The sequence below is a fragment of the Microcebus murinus genome, chromosome 5 (assembly GCF_040939455.1).
Source record: "Microcebus murinus isolate Inina chromosome 5, M.murinus_Inina_mat1.0, whole genome shotgun sequence".
Lineage (NCBI taxonomy): Eukaryota > Metazoa > Chordata > Mammalia > Primates > Cheirogaleidae > Microcebus > Microcebus murinus.
Window position 1 is genome coordinate 1,239,972 of NC_134108.1, and position 20,072 is coordinate 1,260,043.

The 20,072-nt window shown below is 51.8% G+C and overlaps 1 protein-coding gene across 2 annotated transcripts in view; it reads right to left on the minus strand.

The window, feature by feature from the left end:
- Positions 1 to 20,072, minus strand: part of SMOC2 (SPARC related modular calcium binding 2) — a 154,495-nt gene that overhangs the window by 67,839 nt on the left and 66,584 nt on the right. The window contains exons 5-7 of one of the 2 annotated variants that reach the window (XM_076002777.1): positions 13,018 to 13,065; positions 10,153 to 10,203; positions 8,515 to 8,589 (exon numbers count right to left, since the gene is read on the minus strand). In XM_076002777.1, the coding sequence (XP_075858892.1) occupies positions 8,515 to 8,589; positions 10,153 to 10,203; positions 13,018 to 13,065 (174 nt within the window). Of the gene's footprint in view, positions 1 to 8,514; positions 8,590 to 10,152; positions 10,237 to 13,017; positions 13,066 to 20,072 lie in introns of both variants that reach the window. The other variant, XM_076002776.1, reaches the window with a different exon arrangement.

Sequence of the window (20,072 nt, forward strand, 5' to 3'; positions counted from 1 at the left end):
CAGCCTCCTTTATGGTCAGAGTGCCCCGGCGCCTGTCCTGTCTCCCCTGGCGTGGGAGGGCGCGGCTGGCCCCATTCTAGCTGAGGTCTCCCTTCCCAGGACTGGTGTCTGTGGGTGTAGGCGGGGCGGGGGGAGGGAGGCGCGGAGAGCAGGCGCCTGGACCCTGGGTGACCTCGTGGAGAGCGGCCCCCTGGCCCCTGCTCCCGGGGCAGGACCGTCCCCTGGCAAGACAGTGCACTTGGGGGCTGCTGAGACCTGAGTGAGGGCGTTTCCTTCAGCAGGTGCAGCGCCCTGCCCGGCAACCCCGTGTGCAATCCAGGAACGCACGCCCTCGTGATGAACGGGCAACTCGAACCGCAGCGTTGGGCAAGTCACCTGACCTTCACTTGCTGTTTAGGTGAATGTTTGCAATTTTCATGTGTAAATAGGGACAATACTATCTCCTCTAACCTAAGGTGAGGACCTCATGAAAATACCCCCCCCCAGACAGCACCTGGGGCAGGTAGGCAGGGACAAACAGATGAACCCTCCACTCTTTTAGCATCTGAGGAGTCTAAAAATGACTCAGATCATCTCCACGTCTGTTAGTGATCACACAGAACCCTAACGTTACTTAAGTAGTCTGTGTTCGGATGCAGATAATTATTAGACATAGAACCAAACAAGATCTGCTGAAATGCTTTTCAAACAACTCCTTGGTTTGCTTTTTCATCTGAAACATGTTAGCCCGATGCATTCTGGCATGTCACTAATGTGATGTGATTCCTGGGCAAAAACACAGAGAGACATGTCCTGCAAAGTTTCTACTCTTAAGTTTGAAAAGCAAAAGGAAGCATATCACTCAGTCCCTACTTCCCTCCAAATCATGACCACCCGTGAACTTCACTGCAGTGGGTAAGTCTCTGTGTGGTGTCTCCTGACATCACAGTCCCCAGCACCTGGTCTCTCCACACGCACATGTGCACACACAAACACACACATGCACACACACACGAACACACATGCATACATCCACACATGTGGACACACACATGTACACATGCACACACGAACACACATGCATACATCCACACATGTGGACACACACGTACACATGCACACACGAACACACATGCATACATCCACACATGTGGACACACAGGCACACAGAGACACATATGCATCCACACATGTGGACACGCATGCACACATGAACACACACATGAACATGCATTCATGGTGACACACATGTACGCACACATGCATGCACACACGAACACATGCATATGTCCACACATGTGGACACACATGCACACACATCCACACACGTGTGGACACGCACATGCACACTCACATGCACACACACCTATATGCGTGCACACACACACAAGAGTCTCAAGAAATGCCCTGTGCGCGTCTGCACTCCTACCATTGGTGAAGTCGGGCACTGATCTCAGGCGTGCGTGGCCGGGAGCCAACCCCACCCCCCACGAAGACTGGGCACTGACGGCCCAACCAGGCTGGTCCCCTCCGTGCCGTGTCAGACCAGACGCTCAGACTGGGGACGCGTCCGTCAGGGCCGCGCAGCGGGAGCCCAGAGCCTGCCGGGGCCTCCGTCTGTGCCCGCCGGCGCCACAGAAGCCCCAGCCGCAGAGTTGCAGCTCCCGTGGGAAGAAAGGCCCCATGCAGAGGGCGAGCACGCAGAAGGCGCACACACGCCTGGCCTGTCTTCGGTTCACTGCACTCCCACGAGCAGGGAAGATGGCGCGTGTCCTGACGCGCCTTCACGGCATGCGGGCACCTGCCGCCCTGTCTTCTCCTCCCTTGGCCGGTCGGTCCCCTGAGTCGGACAGCGAGGAGGAGGAGGACGCCCTCTGCTCGGAAGGTTAAGAGCGGAGACGCCGGCCTCCCCCGTCCCCGCACCTCGCAGCTCCTGCCCTGTGCCATTGGCCGCAAGGTCACTTCTGGGACGCACCCCCCCTCCCCCGAGTCCAGGCCTGGCTGGGGGGAAACACCCACGCCTGGGGGGCCGCACAGAAGCATCTTCCAGCCGTGGGCCACGGGGATGCCCTCCCCGGGCCGGGGAGGCAGCTGGCTGCAGAGCTAGGCACGCCCGTCCTGCCTGCGCCGGGGGGAGGTTTGAGGCCACAGATCTGGGCTCAACCCAGACCCGGGCATGTGGTGACTCTGAAAAATGTGCTTCCCTAAGACAAGTGGGCCCAGGCTCACGGGGCTATTTTAAGAACTGGATTATATATTACGCATTAAAACACGTGGTACTTTTCCTAGTGCACAATAAACATCATATATATATATATGTATATACACATATAACTGTAGCTGTGGTTCTGCAAAGGAAACTGTAATACCAGACCTCGCTAATTCAATGGTGAATCGAAGCTCGTTTATTTTTGGAAAATAAAGTCAGTCAAATATCCTTCCCTGCGTGGTGAGAGCTCAAGGCCTGTAGGCATACGTGTGTTGTGTGTTCTCAGCCAGCTCAGACCTAGGCTTCCTGCTTTCATTACGATCTTCTGCACTTAGGTGGCAATGCTGCATCCTGATTATTTAACCACAGTTTGATTGAATATTGAAATCTGAGAATTAAATATGATTGAAATCTAAACTCCCTTTTTTAATTAGGAAAATTGGATAAATTCAGCGATGCATTATTTTACTTAGGTTAATTAATGCTTTTAAATAATACACTTCTAAAGTTCATGCTTAAGAGGAGGTATTTGATTTCTTTTAATGCAGTACTTTAATCTCCCGAAATGATCAAAACGTTATAACTTAATAATCTAATTGGTATCCTGATGTTTTTGGAATGTCATATTGAAAAGCAGAATGAAAGGAAAGCAGCTTAATGAAAAGTCAAATATATTTTATATTATTTTCCCCGAGGGAATGCAATTTAGCATGATTTAAAGCAGAATCCAGAGATAATTATCTTTTGGCACTAATTATAATACGTGCCATAAAACAAAAATTATCAGCCCTGAATAAAGCAGACAGGCACTCCCACTGGGAGTTCTATAAACCCGGCCGGCCTGGGACATCGGCATGTCTCTCTGGACGTAAAACAGAGATCTTTTTAACCATCTGGGGCGGGGGAGACAGATCTCTCTCCAAGTAGGAGGATTTTCACAGATGACAAAACAGGGTGCTCTCTGTTTTCTCCAGCTCACATGCAAATTGTAAAAGGCCAATAAGCGAAAAGGCCGGCACAGCCCGGGACCATCAGGGGACGGGATGGAGGGCGAGGGGCGCGGCCCTCGGTCTGCAGCGGGAGTCGGGGGTACATGCAATCCCGGCCAGCAAGGGTCATCGCTCCGGCCCCAAAGGGCCCCTGGGTTTTGGAAGAGCCTTGGATAGAGGGAAACAGGAAAGCTCCCTGCTGACTTCAGGTTTCAAATAAATAATGAAGTAAGACCTCAAGCACCCCGATTCTGCTCCCTGTGTGAAGCTGCACCCTGGGAGCCCCGAGGAAGAGCTCACAACACAGGGCCACCCGCTGGCCACCCACTGGCCACCCACTGGCCACCTGCTGGCCACCCACTGGCCACCTGCTGGCCACCCACTGGCCACCTGCTGGCCACCCACTGGCCGCCCAGGGGCAGGGGCCTCTGCAGCACCAGGCAGGCGGCCGGCCGGGCCTGAGGACCTCCCTGGGCAGCGCCGGCCACCAGGGCCACCCCCCCACCCCGCCTCCCGGGGACGCTGAAGGCACCCTGACCCCAGGGAGGTTGGTGTTGGCCTGGGAGGAACCGTAACCATGGAAACCACCCCGGGTTTTCAAAGCCCGTGACGCCCAGGCTGCGCCTACACAGCACAGCTGGTCACGCCCGCGGCCTTTCCGCCGGGGCAGAGACGCAACCCAGCACGCGCCACGAGGGGACACCCCGGGCGACAGACGCTGGCACCGTAGCGGCGGCGGCAGTTAGAAAGGCCCACACGTGGGCTCCTCGCGGACAGAAGTCGCCGCCGTTCCCCGGCCCGCAGACCCCGCGCCCCACCCCACGCTCCTTCCTGACCCCCGCAGGGAGCCCGGCCCAGCGCCGGACCCTCCGGGGCACTTCAGGGTCCACCTGGGAGAGGCGAAGGGCTTGGTCTTAAACGGGGGCCGACAGCACAGGCCGCCAGAGTGCGCCCACCCCCACCCCGTGCTCAACTGCACTTTGGCTGCTGGGGCCCCCTCAGCCCTGCCTGGGCGGCCGCCCATCCCCCATGCGGGGCGACCGGCTGCACTCAGAGTTGCTGGCTGCAGTGCCAGCCCAACACACAACCCCTCACCACGGCGGCACCTGACAGCCGGGCACGCGCCGGCCACGCGCCGGCCACGCGCCGGCCACGTCGGCAGGAGCTCAGCCACCACGCTGTCCCGAGCCACCTAGACGGAGGGGGGGGGGCGCAGCTGGTGGAGACCGAGCCAGGGAGGAGCCTCACAGGGCCTGTCCCCTCCAGGTGCGTCCAGGTGCGGTCAGCCACTCCGGCAGAGCCCTCAGAGCCACTGAGCGAGGACACCGCTCCCTCCCCACCCCACACTCCTGCGAGGTGAGAGGGGCCTGGGGCGGGCCGGGCGGCCGGTGGGGGTCTCTCTGCATACCTGAACCTGGTCTGGCCCGGGTCTGAAGGCAACCCACCCTGAGCGACAGATCCCACCGTGTCCAAACCCCGCAGGAGGCATGAAGTAGGCTCCGTGCGGCCCTGGCACGAGCCGGATCTCTTACCACGGACTCCGCAAATCTGCCCCCAAATCCCGCTGGCCTCACATAGCCCCACACAAGGGAGCTGAGCTTCCTCCTGGACGCGGGAATTGTCACGGGAGCCCCCAGCCCTATAGGTCAGCTCCCCACGTGGGCTTTAAAACGTCCCGATCACGTGCCTTTCCTCTAGAGAAAAAGGTGCTCTGTTACGGACAGGAAACAGAACCCGAGGCACTTTGGTATTTGCGATTCATGAACAGCACTTGTAATTCTACGGTGATACTGAGAGATCGTCCGACAGAGAAAAAAAAATTGCAGCCCCCTCTTAAATATTCTAGACTTGTTATGAAGGAAGTCGGGCAGAGATCAGGAAGCACTCTGTGCCACAGGAAAAGGGTACCAAGCAGATTTATATTTGTTTAATAAATAGATATGTGGGTACATTTTATATAATTACAAGCATCTTGCAAAACATCTAATAAAATCTTATAAATGATTTGTATATAGTCTACCAATAGAATAATAAAACTGAATATAATGAGATGATTCAAAGTAGTAAAAAAAAAAGTACTCAATTTTATATTGAAAGGAAAAATGAGTAATGCGTTCTTAAGTAATAGCAACTTAAGATTGTACTCATTTATTTAATGTATATCAATTCACATAGTGAAAGTGGTACTGTTCTTACTAAAGGAACCAACAGGAGAATATTTTATTTATATTTATAGTGTATTTCAATCAAAATAATTCCAACAGTTGAACTCGAGTGGTGCTTAAATCACCTCTCTTTTCTAGTTATTTTTCCATTTGGTTACTTTTGTTTGTTTCATTTAGCTTGTTTTGGGGGGGGGAAATGCAGATACCATTGGAGTACTCCTGAAACACATGAAGGTAGAACTCTTTATTACAAATTTAGTAAATAAATATTTATTGGGTCGCTACAATGTGCAATTTTTCATAGACTAGGAGCAATTTATTTTCCTTTGCAAGGTGGTCCCTTTTTAACAAAACAAAACAAAGCAAAACAACTACTACCACCATGTGCTCCAAAGCACATGATCACACCATCACAGTTCCCACTCATTCTGCATTTCCATGCATAGCAATCATACTGTATTTGGTAACAAAGTAATATTGTGCTATCTTCGAAACACTGATGGGAAAAATACTACTTTTAGCTCATATAAAGAGACATCAGCCAAAACAAAAAAGCAATGCATTTCTAGTTTGGCCCTTTCTATAAAACATGAAAGAGTATCGACAAGCTAAATAAATTATTGAAAATACAGAATAATAAACAAATCCCAGATTATTTATGTTTTGTTCAATAAATGTGTCTATATCTACCAAAGCTTATTATAAGTTAAAGCATTATTTAAACATAAAAATGAAAACAAATGAGATCATTCTGATGTTGAATTTTCACTTACAACAGGGATCATTTCGTAAACCCTATGATCATTTCCTGTCTCATTGGTAAAACTTAATAAATCAAATACTATTTTTAATGTCTTAAAATACCAACTAGGTCTTTCTTCAGACCCTCAGAAAGAACCTGTAGCCGGACAACAAGCATTAGACAAATACGTAATCCGGCAATTTCATGCCCCGTGTCTATAAATCAACCCCATGTCATCTTTTTGTGTCCCACTCATTTGGGCTGATTTAAATCAAATTATAGTGTAGGGTAACTTATGTAAACTGGAATTTCCTGAAACATTATTTTCAATCCCACTAAATACTAAAAGCCTGCTCAGTTTTTACTGGTTAATTATAATTGGCAGGTCTTGTAAATGCTTGGAAATCTGGCAGTGGCAAAAGAAAGGTGGGACTCAGAGACATCCTTCCTCCGTGAGCTAACGTGAAACTCAACACGCCAAACCCGAAACGATGTCCCACTAAAACTCAAATTTGCTTTTATAAAAACCATATATTTCCAGTGCCGTTGTTTGTCATAATTCTATGTTTAATTTGATATTCGTTTTTCAAATGAAGCTTGCATATCGCCAGGTTGCTTTCAGAATCTACCAGCAAATCCGAAACACAACGTGTTCTAAGTTAAATTCCCCAAGACTGACTCGTATGACACAGAAGCAAATGAAACAAGGGAACTTCTGAAAACAGGGTGACAAAACTGAAGAAAACTCAGTCTCTGAAGTTCATAAGTATAGAAGTTAGTATCCTTATACGACAGGGAATACTTGCTCATAACGGTCATTTCTGCAAAAAAGATAAACTCTATAAACATGTTTTTAATTTTCCTGCCATGCGTATGCATGTATGCGATGGCCAAACCCCCGGACTTCGCCCTGCCTTGCCTCAGCCCAGAAGGACGATGGGAAATCACTGACCAATAACAAGGTGCAGCCAAGCGGCCGCGGTCCAGAGGTGGGAGGTGGCGACGGGGACATCGTGGTGGAAATCCTGCAGTAAGCGCTCACTGGACACCCCCCTCAACCCCCGATGGCACCACCACGAGTCACTCATGTCACCTTTTGCAGCTGAGACGGTGTTGCGGTGGCAGGTGACATACCAGGACTCGGGTGTGTCCCTCCTCAACAGCCCTCAAAAGGCTGTGCACCTCGTGGGCACAGGTGGAGGAAAGAGAATCAAACTACTCTTAGGACCCTGAACCTTTTTATCTTTCTGCGAGTGGATATTAAACATGCACTTTCAGGGAAAACACCCAACTGCAGATAACAAAGCTTTAATACAAGCGGAGTCTTCCTCCGTGTTGCGTTTGCACGTTTTTCCCTGAAAACTGATCATAGAAAATCCGTGCTGTTACTGATTCTGTGGTTCCTCCGCAGCCGAATGCTTTAAACCCGGATGACCGCTTCCTTTCGGGGAGAATGGACGAAATCTCAATTTGAAAAGGCAAGAGGAAACATACCAGCAATCAGTGGAGCGCTTAAATGAAAACTTCAGGGAGTCAGTTTTCATGAAAACAGTCAAAATCCCTCACCTAAGATGAAGCAACCCACTGTTCCTCTACAAAGAATCAAAACGATCCATTTTAAAAGGTAAAAGTTCTGCCAAGCACTGGTTTGTAGCAAACCCAATCCACACAATTTGGGGGACTTTAAAATAACCAAGTGTTTTGACATCTCTGAAATTAAGCCAAAAGTAAATACTTACTAACAAATATTCACAGTCTTATACTTAAAACTACAGTTTGCTTGGCATGCACAGAAAAATCTCTTGAAGAATTTAAAAAATTTAATAAAAATGCCAAAATTTGAAGTATGTTTTGGTGGTTGAGCCGGAAGAATTATTTTCATGACTCATTAGCCAAGGAAAAAGATACACAGTTGACCCTGAACAACAGAGGTTTGCACTGCACGGGTCACGTATAGATGGGTTTCCTTCCACCTCTGCCCACCCACCCCCCCGAGACAGCACGGCCACCCCCTCCTCAGTCTACCCAATGTGAGGAGGATGATGTTGAAGGCCTTTACTACGATCCACTTCTGTTTAACAAACAGCAAATGTATTTTCTCTTCCTTATGATTTTCTTAGTGTCATTTTCTTTTACCCTAGCTTACTTTATCGTAAGAATGCAACATATAATGCATATAACATACAAAATACGTGTTAATGACCATTTATGCTGACCATGTAGGCTTCAGGTCAACAGCAGGCTGTTAGTACTTAAGTTTTGGGGAGTCAAACTTACATGTGGGGTTTTCACTGTGCATTAGGGGACAGTCTCCCTCTTCCCCTTGCTGTTCAAGGATCAACTGCACTATACGTTTAATTCCAAGAAAATAAAACCATTTTCTGGACCTATCGAATCACTTCTTACAAAGTGACGTTGGCCCCATCTTACCTGAATTCTTATTGGTCTTGTTCTGTCGACTTTTAACTTGCTCCGTCCAAAGGGTGGGGTAACGTGAGGCGATATCTAGTGAGCCAGAATAAAATGAGAATTATTTTTATTTCATTACAAAAGCACAGAATCTTCTCAATTAACGATTTCAGCAGGTAGCCTAAAAAGCCAAAAAATTCAATACAATAAATAAACATACAGTGTGTATTTTTAAATAAATTGTTGAGATGATTATATGGATAAGACAAAGAAAATAATAATATACATTTTGAAACATTACTTTAGCATATTTTTTCTTTATCCAAAAGTGTAATAATTACAAGCTATTTGGAGCCAGACAGGCTTTACTTTAAAAGACTTGGGTTTTAGAAAAGTGTCCAAATGTATAAAAATATGTCCTTGTGTGGCAAAAATAGTCATTCACACAGAACATGCAGGGTTTTCTGCTCAGGTCAAAGATTTCATACAAGATGCAATTATGTAAAATGCAACATTTGCCTAAAACGTTTCAGGCATACAACTCTTACAGTAACATCGTTTAACAAACAAAACTGGGTGTTTCTGGTGAGGGTCACTATTGCGTGCCTGAGAACACAGACCCCAAGCGGAACCCATTTGCCATTCACCGTCCACGTGACATTGGACAAATGACCTCTGCCTTCTCGTCTGTGGATTGGCACCTGACAGCTCAGGTAGGTGACAGAGCAGGAGCACACCTTGTGAGGCACTTCATGCATTAGCTATCATTATTATTATTTGCACAGCACCGTGCGATTCTATATTTCAATCTGTGAGTTATTCATAATATGTAATTTTTTTAATATTTTGCTTTCAGATCCTGTTCCCCTTTGCTCTGAGGATTTGTTGTACCTTAGCAAATACCTGAGACAATTGACGAAAGGTAAAAACAGGAAATGTATCCTTGGCATGATGACTTGTAAAGATGTGAAACAGTAACAGAAAATGGCATGTGCTATTGCACCCTTTGAACTATGCATTTTATGTTACCCACGTTGTAAAATGTCAACTAAGAAGTTTTTATTTTGAAAAGTAACCCCAGCATTCTGCTACATAAAAACACCATAGTGACCTTTAAAAGCCCCAAGACCCAAAGTCATCTGGGAAAATAGTGGGTGTCCTCCTTAAGTTGGAAATGGCTGAACACAATCTGTTTCTGCTCGTTAGTTTGCCATATTATCCATATGTAAGGTGCACCACACGGGGTGTGGATGTGCATGTTATGTGGTGAGATGATTTGCACAGTAGAGCAAATCAGCGTGCCCGCCATCTCACCTAGCTTCTTCGCCTGTGTGGTTCGAAGACTCGCAGTGGACGAGACGTTATCATGAACCCTGTGTCCCGTGCTGCACCTGTTCTGATCCTGCACAGCTGCAGCTCTGTTCCCTCTGCCTCAGTCTCCCCAGTCCCCGAACCCCCACTCTCTGTTTCTATGTGTCTGAGTTTTGCCTTTCGGTTTCCCAGATCCGGGGCACAGGTGAGACCGTGCAGTGTTTACTTTCTGGCTTATTTGGTCCATTCCGGACACAGCTCTGACCCGGACGACTCCCCCCGCCCTGCTGTCTGGCCGCCCTCTCTCTCTCTCCTGCCCTCCCGCCACCGGCCGCCTCCCGGGCTCACCTTCCTCATCTCCTTGAGGGTGAGCCTCCAACGCCGGAGCTGCGGCATCATCTGAATTCAGAACGGAAAAGATTTGCAAGGAGACTACAATTATGAGAGTAAGTTAAGTAAGTGTGCATAGAGGATGGAGGCAGGACCCGCACGCAGCCCCCCGGATCCACCGCCGCCTCCCCCCAGCACGGACCCAGGGGATGACGCCGAGGCAGGGGCAGGGGGCAAATGTCCCACGTGGCTCTAAACTACGAGAGCCGATGAGGGGCCACGGGAACAATGTGGGCGGGGCATGTCGAGTCAGAAAAGCCACCGACTCAGGTCACCAGGTGTTGTAAAGAGATAGTGGCCAGGGCTGGAGGCTCACGCCCCTAATGCACCTGCTGACCCGGTGGAAAGAGGAGGGCCTAGAGCACCGTGGACGGAGCTACCTCCCCGCGCATCTCTGCACACCCCGGCCCCCCCACACTCTCCACACACGTGAGCACCCCAGGTTGCACGTAGGGGCTACCAGGACCAGAGCGAAGGGGTCGGAGAACGGAGAATGGAGGAAGGGGTGCAGGGGGTTATAAGGGATCTCCCCGTACATCTCGTGGGCCACACATCTTTCATGTGAATACTGTTTAATTAACTGAAAAGCACACTTGGTGTTCCCTGGTAAATCTGAGGTTGTGCAGAGCTTGGGGACTCACAGGTGCCAGGTCCAGAGCCTGGAGTCCCCCAGACACCGCCCTTCCTGGGAGGCGGCCGCAAGGCCGTGGTGGGGCCCTTAAGAATCAGCCTAATTGTTTTCCACCCAAGCGTGCTCTGTGATCCCGTTAAGTCGTGATTTCAGGACGGAAATACAAGAACAGGTTGTAGGGATAAGGGCAGCCGCCAGGGCTATTGAGGTAACTGCAGTTAGTTACTTTCACAGCTGCCTGAAGAGTAAAAATGAGGTTTCTCAGAAGGTATTCTTTTTTTTAGGGGGAAACCAAAAGAGGATTTTTTAAAAAGTCTTTAACAGAGAACAACTGATAAAAGTTTGTTGTCAAAATGTTGACAAAGATGCAAAATCACTTATTGGAAATATCCAAGTCTAACGTTGATAATAGCTATCAACTAGAAATAGTTTTTGCTGTTACATATTCTGCAATCCTCTCCTAAGAAAATGCAATGAAATGGGGAACATATTTAAAACATATATTTAATGTATTGCGGGTATTAAAAGAACGTAAGAGAAAGTCTTAGAAGAACATATTTGGAAGTTTTTGGGGGAGATGAGAATCAAATACATCATTACTGGTGTGTATTCATTCCTGCTGAGGCTGAAACAGGTCACCACTCGGGGGCCACCATCCTGGTCCCCAAATCATGAGGTCACTGGGAGGCTCAGCCCACCCTGCACGGGAGGGGAGGATGTGGCCCCAAGACATGGTGAGTAAGGTACAGTGCTGGGGTCCCCTGGCTCTCTGCCTCTCTCCGCTCCTCCCCCCTTCCGCCTGGTCACCCCGAGGTCACGGGGCCACAGTGCACACCCCTGCCCAGAATATCTCTGTCCAAATGCAGCAAACCCTCTGCCAAACTCGGCCTTAAGAAAATGAAGCAAAAGTCTTGGAGGGCTGCGTGCTTTTCATTTCCCCTCCGTCAGAGTTTGCTGAGCGTCCCGTGCTCATCTGCAAGTGAGCTGTGCCGCCTGGCTTGTAGCCAGCCTCCCTTCTGCACATGCGTGTCTAGACCAAGGGCTTGTTCGATGCTGAAATTCACCCCTGTGCCCGCGTCCCAGTTCCAGGGACCTGCTTACGGAGGGCATGCTATCAGCCACCTCGAGCTCATTTTCAGCTGGAAAATAGTGACGGGTGTAACAGGGACATGAGCTGGAAAATGAGGCATTTTCCTCAACTGTGAGGCTTGCTCTGTTCCATGTCACACTGGTAAAAAAAAAATAATTCACTTTTCGTGGATAAGCTGTCACCTCTGAATCCCCAATAGGAAGCCCTCTGGACACACCGGATTCGCTCCGTGCCCAATTGTGACTTTGTGTTTGTGTCTGTGTCCTAATGACACAGAGACCGTGTCTCCCAGATGATGTCCCAGGGCAGGGCCAGTGCCGGCCCGGTCTCTACTCGTGCCAGGTTGGGCTGGACAGACCCGGGTGCCCTGTCTCTCTGTCACTGGCTCCTTACACTATGGCTTGCATCGGAGAAAAGTGTTGAAGATCTAGGTAACGACACCTAACGTCATTTAGTCTCGAAAGCAATGCCTGACTTCGGAGGTTGAAGTAAGAGGAAAGCAGACTGTCCTGGAGTGGAAGGAAACAGCCAAAGGCAGCAGAGAGCGAGGCGGGCACCTCCCTGGCAGGTCTTGGGCGGTGGGATTGCCACGGAAACATGAGTCAGGGGGCTACAGTGTGGTTTCCATAAGAAAAACGGTCAACTCTTCTCTCCCATTCTTGGCAGTCCTAGTCTTAGAGGCCGTGACTTGCTGCAGGCGGGAAAAGCTCCCCTCCTTGTAAGGAAGGGCCGAGACAATAGAATCCCGCGTGGGGCGAGTCGCTGTGAACCTCTGAGCCCTCTGCACAAGCCCCGGCCCACGTGGCCCACGTGGTGCCCGGCAGTATCCACACGTAGTCCCGACACAAGCCACGTCTGAGCCCCCCTGTCGTGGCCCCGGTGGGTTTTCCAGCAGAGCGTGTGCCCAGCACCCCGCAAGGTCACTGGAGGCAGCTGGCAGGTTGGATGAATGCTTGTTGAATGAATAAAGATCCAACACGCTGTCTCAGCCTCCCGGGCACCACTAGCATATGCTTAAGTTGTAACCTTGAGAAGTTATTTTAAGGCACAGGCTGGGTTAGGTGTTACAAATCGTCAGAGAAATTCATTTGAAGATAGTTACCTGTTTTCCCTGTGCCTTCCCGTTGGGGTAACTTTTCATTTATGGAACCTGAAAGAGGGAAATAAGGAATGAAATTAGTTTGGAGTGTCAAATGGCTATCGAAAATTGAATTATGCAAATAGTTTGCCCCATGTTGATTCATTCGCAGTGCTTTGGCATCTTCTAGTTAAATTCTGCAAGCTCTCTGGTACCCTGAGGGCACAAGGTCACCCTGAGTCATGGGCTGGCCCTAGTCTGGGAAACACAGGGTCAGGTTCTACTTCTGGTGCTAAGTAGTGGGACATGTCTACAAGGCCCGTTAGCCAAAATATTACAGTTCCTTCACCCGAAAATGTCATCCTGATCTTCTCAACATGCCTCACCATGCTGGGTACTGAAGTAAATTCAGTAAAAAGGGCAATGTTATAGTAACATAATGTTAAAATAATAGAATAATAAAATGTTATGCAACTGAAGATAATTAAAAACCCTGGTATAATTGGATTCTAATTTATAGAAATGAAAATTGAGGAACTATCTTTTTGTATTGGAATATAGGAAGTATACTATGTGATTTATGACACAATCTTTAACATTTATATGATGTCAAAAGATTTATATTACAAATACGAAGCGCTGTTCTTTCTTGTCCAATAGATTCAAACTGCAATAGGCATCTTTTTATTCCCTCATCATTATTACACCTGCTCAAAGAAATAAAAAAAAAAAAGTCCTGTTCGGAATTATGAGTTCGCCTGCTGATGAGTTCAGAATGTTCTGTTCAGAATTAATTTAGCATGACCACGGTCATATATATATATATGCTAACTCTCTGCAGCAAAAACATCTCAGATCTGGACATTTATTTATTTATTTTTTTCAATTTTGAGTATGATGTTGAAATACAGACCAAGATTTATATTAAAGATATAAAGTTTACGACGTTTTGGAGGGTGTTTTTATGCTGTTTCTTGGAAACGTGATAGCAACACGAGCAAGAAATCCACACGGGATGAATCCACCGCGGAAAGACGCTTGGGCGGCCGGGAGGCAGAGCAGGGTCTCGGCCCTCCGTCCTCTGGGCCCTGACCAGAGGCAGCGAGGTGAGTTCTACTCGAGGGAGCAAACGCAACCAGAAACACTCCTCTTCAGCGATGTTTATCAGGAGACGCCAACCTCCGGAAGTCTGCACGGGATTTATCCGGGACGCTCCCGGCTCACTGCGCTGGGAGACACCCGGCGTCCTGGCCCCCACCCCGGGCTGCGCACCTGAGAAACAGCTAAATAATGCACATGTGAACACCTGGCGCTCCCCATGGATAAAAAGGAACACGATTTTCCCGGTTCCTCTCTTTGCCCACCAGTTTTAGTTACTTTCTACACCAAGTCTTCACTTCCCAGCTGTTGCTGTCACCGTTTGGGGGCATCTACATCACCGCAGGGCTTCCAGACACAGGGTTTTTGTTTTTACTGCTGGGAGAGCCAGACTCGGAACGGGCCCTGTTGCTTCCAAGCCTCCCTGGCTGTCCCTCCCTTTGGGCCGCCGCACAGACCCCGCTTCCTCAGCAAGCTTGCGTTTCTCACTCCTCCGTCTGTTATTGCCTCGTGTTCCCGAAACGCGTCAAAAATAAGTTCTACCTTTGACTGGAAAGGACAATACTTCGCTAATATTTGTGAATGTAACTATGTAGGCTTTGATATTGTGAATGGCATGATGTGAAAGTGCTAAATAATAATCAGACACCTTCGTGAGGCGGCTTTCCACTGAATTCAGATAGTATCTTGCAACCTAAAGACAGAGCCGTGCGAACTGCAGATTCGGACGGGACTGGAGGCCGAGGGTGCGAAATCGGGCAGAGGGGCCCCGCCTCCCCGCAGCCGGCCAGCGGGCGGCTGGCTCATCGGGCTCCGACATTCAGCCGGTATTTGCTCAAATAAGCCCGCACAAGAATAGCTCTACTTTGTTTTCCGTAGATTAGAAATAATTTTAAAACAGAACCAAGCATCTGTCCCTCGATGACCTGCTCCGAGATCCACGTATCTTGCAACACAACCTGGAGGAGACCTGTCAAGGGACCCCTTCCTCCTCCAGCCACCTGGGGACAGAGGACGTCCCCAGACCTCCCAGCCTCCGTCTGAAGGATGGGAAGACAGCTCACGTCACTCTCCGTGTACCAGCGCAGCTGTGCAAACGGACGTGAATCAGGCAACAAAACACAACCCCTGCCCGTCTCTGCTTTTCTGGAGACAGGGACATGCGGAACCCCAAGTGTCCGCCACGGGCGAGGTTCCCGGATGCAGGTGCAGAAACAAGGGGTGACATCACGGTGTTGGGTAGGCAGGGACGGTTCTGCAAACCTCGGCCGGGTGCCACCTTCAGCTCTGGTCACTGCTCAGAGACACGATTACTCCGCCAAGTGACGTTCCTCAGGCTTGTATTCCAAAGGACACTCTTGGACTTGTTCCGTGCGTGTGAGATCTCATCCCATTTTGATGCTGTTTTAAAAGCGGTGGCTGGTCTAGCAATCAGGGTATGCATTTCCGGTGGAGAAAACCACAGAGCACAAGGTGAGGACAACGTCTCTGGTTCGAGGGAGGAGCGATGAGCTACTATAAGCCGCGCAGTGCTGAGCACTTGTCCAGGCCCAGCCAGACTCGGCAGCCACCGCTCGTTGCCAAAGCAGCCGCAGAGGGAGGGCGTTGGCTAGAAGGGCTGGTGCTCTAAGGCAAGCTCCTTCCGTGAGCACTAAACGCAGAGGAGAGGAGGCCTGCGGTGTGGACGGCCGGAGGGGATGCAGAGGGAGTTAGCAGGGTCAGCCCTCGTCCAGCTTTCTGGACTCTGTGGTGTGGACCTGGGTGCGCTGCCCCTTCTGAGAATCTCACCCTCCCCCCCAGGCAGACTTAAAACATTGGTCGGCTTTGCTTGGGGCAGAGGGTCGAGGGGAGACAGAAAAAGGAAATGGGGGGAAAGAAAAAGTAAAAAGGACAGCCAGGGCCGTGTTGCTCTGGCCCCGGAGACCGGGAGAGCGGGTCCCTCTGTGCCTGGTTTGCTGAGGGGCCGCGGGCGGCTCTGCCTCTTCCCTCAGGGGACAGTGTGAGAGTGACGGAAAGAGCGTGCCAAGTCCCAACGGGACAGAGGGCGGGGCATGGGCGCAGGACACCTGTCACTCCCTCCTGGCTCCGTGCCCCAGGCGGGCGCCTTCTCCTCCGGAGAGTGGGGGCGGCGTGGGGGGAGGGGGCAGAGACCAGCACAGGGGAGGCACAGCTCCGGGGTCACGGGCTCCGGCCGGCTTCGATGCACTCGTGGTCCCAGACACCTTCCGCGTTCCCGGTCTCGGGGACAGGGGCCGGCCGGCCCTGCCCAGCTGCGGATCTGGGGTCGTTAGTTGGCGCTGTTCTTCCCTCCTGCACCCATAGCGCCGACGCCCGTGTCCCGTCAATTGTGCCGTCTTCATCCAGGCAAGACGCAAGTGCCTCTTGGTCCTGGTAGATCCGGATTCAAAGCCAGTTCCAGGCCCACTCTGGACACCGTGGTGTTTCTGGTATCAGCAGATTGCACGGAGTTAGCTATGATGGGTTGCACGTGTTTCGTGGGGCTTTAAATGACACACTAGGCAAAGTAACGCTTTGCACTAAGTAAGAAATGGTTTTCAACACACAGTGACCTCCGTGGTCGTAGATCCCCAAGTTTTCTGGCTCAGGGATATAGAACCCGGGCAGGAAACAGGGAGACCATCTTCATTTCCCAACCTCACACGTCATGGCCGTGGAAAACGAGAGGAAATGCAAACATTTCTAGACTTCCAGGTGCCATCGACACTCCCGAGTGCAAACCGTTCAGCTGGTGAGCGATTCCCGGCGTTACTCACTCCGCTGGGATTTCCTATGTTTAGTCGCTGGCGTCACCGTGCCACCTGGGACGCCACAGGGATGGACACGCTCTGACTCGGGGCGCGTCTCCGAATGCCGTGGGCGCCCGGGACTCGGGGAGCAGCTGTGCGCGGCAGCCCCAGCCCCCCACCAGGAGGGGCCTTTGGGTCGCACAGTAACACCCACCTGTGCCGGCCTTGCCCTCCCTGCAAGTCCGGGATGAGGAAGTGCCTGGGCTCCCTGCAGCGTCCACAGCAGGTGTGGGCGGGGGGTGGGGGGTGCTGGGGGGGAGCCGTGAGACCCATGTGGGCCATGCTGCTCCAGGAGGGTGGGGGAAGGGTACCCCGTGTACCGTGTGTACCGCGGGTACCGCATGTACCGAGTGGGAGGTCCCAACCTCTGTGCCAACACAGAACCTCATCTCATCACTCTGCGGGGCTCAAACTGCACCCGTTAAAGCTGCAGCCACCTGTGCAGGCCTGGAGGGGCGTCCTGAAGACCCGTGGGCACCCAGCTTGGTGCAGCCCTGTGTTCTCAGGAGGCTCCAGGGGTCCCAGAGACCAGCAAGGAGCCAGGGCCACTTGGTCCTGGCCTTTAGTGCCAGCAAAGCCGGGAACATGCTTCACAGTATTATCTCGGACTGGATGCCGGGCTCCTCAGGCGGGCCCGGTTTTCAGCTAAGGACAGACCCGGCCTCTGGCCCGTCAGGGCTGGTGGGGTGAGAGCCAGAACCAGCCCCGTCTCCTCCACGATGCGCTCGGGCATGGCCGGGCGGGGGAGCCGCTCCTGCCCCACGCCCTGCGGCACCTGCACACGCCTGAGCTCGCGCGGACGCAGCTCCGTGCCGGGAAACACTCAGGAGTGCGGCCGACGGGTAACTTAGTCCCTTGACAACAAATGGGGTGGTCCTTGGGAGGGAGGGCGAAGCCTGGACGTTCTGCACGAGCTCTAGACAGACACCAGGACAGCAGCACAGCCCTCAGGAGAGCAGGAGACGACGACCGTCTTAGGAACCTCACCTTCGCCAAATAAGCCAAAGTCACCAGCAAGCAGGTGTCAATGAGGCTAAAGGGACCAGATTTGACATCCCCAAACTTTCCGCTCTACTTAAAGCTTCTGTCCCTCATGCCTGGATCTCCACTGGGAGAGCAGGAGTCTGGGAAGAAGGAGAGGGGGGCCCTTCGCTGGCCGGGAGACCCGCGCCACCTGCTCATCAGCGCCAGGCTGGCAGCACCCAGGAAGCAGGTAGCCTTGATCAGAGCTGTGGACGTCCATGGTCTTCCAGGCTCACCGAGGGCTTAACTCGGCTCGGAAGGGCCAGGCCGGCTCGGCGGGCCGCCCAGACCCTCAGCGCCCGGGACCTGGACGGAGGTGCCACCCTGTCACAGAGCCTCAGAGATGGAAGTTGCCACTGGAAAACCACATTCAAACCCTTTTCTTCTTGTAAGTAAGGAGGTCAAGGCTTGACGAATTTAGATATCACGGTATTTGGAGAGGGGGAGATGTGGGTTATGGCGCCCCCACGCCCACGTGTGCACAGAACAAACCATGCACTGACACCTGCACCCCCACCCCCACGTGTGCACAGAATAAACCACGAACTGACACCTGCACCCCCACACCCACATGTGCACAGAATAAACCATGCACTGACACCTGCACCCCCACACCCACATGTGCACAGAACAAACCATGCACTGACACCTGCACCCCCACACCCACATGTGCACAGAACAAACCATGCACTGACACCTGCACCCCCACACCCACGTGTGCACAGAACAAACCATGCACTGACACCTGCGCCCCCACACCCACATGTGCACAGAACAAACCATGCACTGACACCTGCACCCCCACACCCACGTGTGCACAGAACAAACCATGCACTGACACCTGCACCCCCACACCCACATGTGCACAGAACAAACCATGCACTGACACCTGCACCCCCACACCCACATGTGCACAGAACAAACCATGCACTGACACCTGCACCCCCACACCCACGTGTGCACAGAACAAACCATGCACTGACACCTGCACCCCCACACCCACATGTGCACAGAACAAACCATGCACTGACACCTGCGCCCCCACCCCCAAGTGTGCACAGAACAAACCATGCACTGACACCTGCACCCCCACGCCCACGTGTGCACAGAACAAACCATGCACTGACACCTGCGCCCCCACACCCACGTGTGCACAGAATAAACCATGCACTGACACCTGCGCCCCCACACCCACATGTGCACAGAACAAACCATGCACTGACACCTGCACCCCCACACCCACGTGTGCACAGAACAAACCATGAACTGACACCTGCACCCCCACACCCAAGTGTGCACAGAACAAACCATGCACTGACACCTGCGCCCCCACCCCCAAGTGTGCACAGAACAAACCATGCACTGACACCTGCGCCCCCACCCCCAAGTGTGCACAGAACAAACCATGCACTGACACCTGCGCCCCCACGCCCACGTGTACACAGAACAAACCATGCACTGACACCTGCACCCCCACCCCCAAGTGTGCACAGAACAAACCATGCACTGACACCTGCGCCCCCACCCCCAAGTGTGCACAGAACAAACCATGCACTGACACCTGCGCCCCCACCCCCAAGTGTGCACAGAACAAACCATGCACTGACACCTGCGCCCCCACGCCCACGTGTACACAGAACAAACCATGCACTGACACCTGCACCCCCACACCCACATGTGCACAGAACAAACCATGCACTGACACCTGCACCCCCACACCCACGTGTGCACAGAACAAACCATGCACTGACACCTGCGCCCCCACACCCACGTGTGCGCAGAACAAAGCATGCACTGACACCTGCGCCCCCACACCCACGTGTGCACAGAACAAACCATGCACTGACACCTGCGCCCCCACCCCCAAGTGTGCACAGAACAAACCATGCACTGACACCTGTGCCCCCACACCCACGTGTGCACAGAACAAACCATGCACTGACACCTGCGCCCCCACACCCACGTGTGCACAGAACAAACCATGCACTGACACCTGCGCCCCCACACCCACGTGTGCACAGAACAAACCATGCACTGACACCTGCGCCCCCACCCCCAAGTGTGCACAGAACAAACCATGCACTGACACCTGTGCCCCCACACCCACGTGTGCACAGAACAAACCATGCACTGACACCTGCGCCCCCACCC